Source organism: Etheostoma spectabile, chromosome 2 (genome assembly GCF_008692095.1).
Source record: "Etheostoma spectabile isolate EspeVRDwgs_2016 chromosome 2, UIUC_Espe_1.0, whole genome shotgun sequence".
Lineage (NCBI taxonomy): Eukaryota > Metazoa > Chordata > Actinopteri > Perciformes > Percidae > Etheostoma > Etheostoma spectabile.
Genome location: NC_045734.1, coordinates 4374128 through 4376058, shown reverse-complemented (window position 1 = coordinate 4376058; position 1931 = coordinate 4374128). Strand labels below are relative to the sequence as shown.

The 1931-nt window shown below is 42.2% G+C and overlaps 1 protein-coding gene across 1 annotated transcript in view; it reads left to right on the top strand.

The window, feature by feature from the left end:
* Window positions 1–1931, top strand: part of ppp1r12c (protein phosphatase 1, regulatory subunit 12C) — a 22508-nt gene that overhangs the window by 5583 nt on the left and 14994 nt on the right. The window contains exon 5 of the mRNA XM_032539829.1: window positions 1427–1586. Coding sequence (XP_032395720.1) covers window positions 1427–1586 — 160 coding nt within the window. The remainder of the gene's footprint in view (window positions 1–1426; window positions 1587–1931) is intronic.

The window sequence follows — 1931 nt, the reverse complement described above, 5'->3', positions numbered from 1 at the left end:
AAATTATTTAGAAAATTACAAGAGCGGGGGTCCCCCTATACCTGGTACGTATCTTGCATTATTGGTATTCCAACCAAACAGTGCAAGCTAGATGGGGGAGGACAACGTCGGCTCCTTTCCCAGTGACCAATGGGGTTAGACAAGGGGGAATATTGTCACCTGTTCTTTTTAATTTATATATGGAGGATCTCTCTAGGACATTGGAAGTGTGTAAAACTGGCTGTATGGTGGGGGATAGCTGTATTAATCATCTGATGTATGCAGATGATTTAATTGTTATGTTACCATATAGTGCTGGCCTACAGCAACTGCTTAGAGTCTGCTCAGACTATGGGCTACAGCATGACATCAAATCTAATGCATGAATGAAGCATAATTAGTAGAGAGGGACTGATATGCAGGGTTTCCCACACATAGACCAATTTGTGGCTGTGCGCCACACAATCAACACCGGCCGCCACACATTGCGTTTTGTTATTATTATCATTTATTTTTTACGCTATTTAAAACATGCATTAGTTCAGCTGCATTTCCTTTCCCTGCTCTTCTCCGTCTCTCTGTCACTCTATACAAACACTTTCACAGCCCCTCCCCTCCGTGCACACAGCGTCTATCTCCATGAAAACAGTGTTGCCAACCTAGCGACTTGGTTGCTAGATTTAGCAACTTTTCAGACCCCCTTAGCTACTTTTTTTTTCACAAAAGCTTCTAGCGACAAATCTGACGACTTTTTTAGAAAAGACGGCAACTTTCTGTAAAAAAGTCGCTAGTATTGTCCAGCGAGCACACAAGGTCTTTTTCTCCTGTGGCTGCCAAAACAGTCACCCCTCTCTGGATCTGTTTAGTGAGGAGCAGAGGAGCAGCCCCTACGCTCTCCTTATGTGCGGTAAAACTGTGCACAGTGTGCAGGCAGGTAGAAAGGGGAGAAGGGACAGGGTGTGGGGGCTGGTGTAGGTAGGAGAAACAGCGGGATGCAATGGGAGAAAGATGCAGCTAAGATGGCCTGGCCTTGGGCAAGCCAGCCTTCTTTGAGAATTCTTTATTGATGTTTTTCCCTCCCTTTTGTAGATTTCTTTTAATTTTTTTTCCTTTTAAAGAGGCTACCAAAGTAATATTTGTAAGGTAAAATAAATTTCTGTATTGAATTTGTAATTATTTGGCTAAAGATTTCTATTTATTTCTGTCTATTCTATTCAAAACTGTAATTTTGGTTCAGATCAAACTGAAAAGCCAGAATGTCTGGACCAAACGAGGTAGGTGTGGAAGCCCCCTTAGTGTTGGGAAATCTTGTTGCTGTTGTACAGTGAATATGTACTTTCTTATAATTGTGTTTTTAATACAACAGTGGTAATTTTCTTAATGTAGATGTTATTCTCTGTTACTTGCACACAGAAAAAAACATTTGTCATACTCTGTTTTTGTCTAGGTGTGGACTTGGAGGCAGCTAAGCGGCTGGAAGAGGAACACATCATGGTAGACGCCCGGACCTGGCTGACTGAGGGCCTACCCGCTGATGTACGACACCCCAGGACCGGGGCCACTCCACTGCATGTGGCCGCTGCCAAAGGCTACCTAGAGGCCCTCAAGTAAGCATCTCCTGGTGTTTTCTCATAATGGATGTGTATGACATTTGAACTTAGAAACGTTTTTTTCTCAATGGGCGGACATCAGTTCAAGATTAATTTATATGCTGATGATATCATATTAATACTATCTGATCCACTTAACTAAGGAACCCAAGGTTTTAGATACAATCCTATTTTCAGGACAAAAAATAAATTGGAACAAAAGTGAAGCACAATCTGTTCAATTAGGCTCTGGTTCTGTCCAGGTGTTGTGGCCTTCTGGGGTGTAGTTGGAGATACAATCTCAAAGATATTGAACATGAACAGAGTGTGGTCTAGACCTGCTCTATCTGTAAAGTGTCTTGA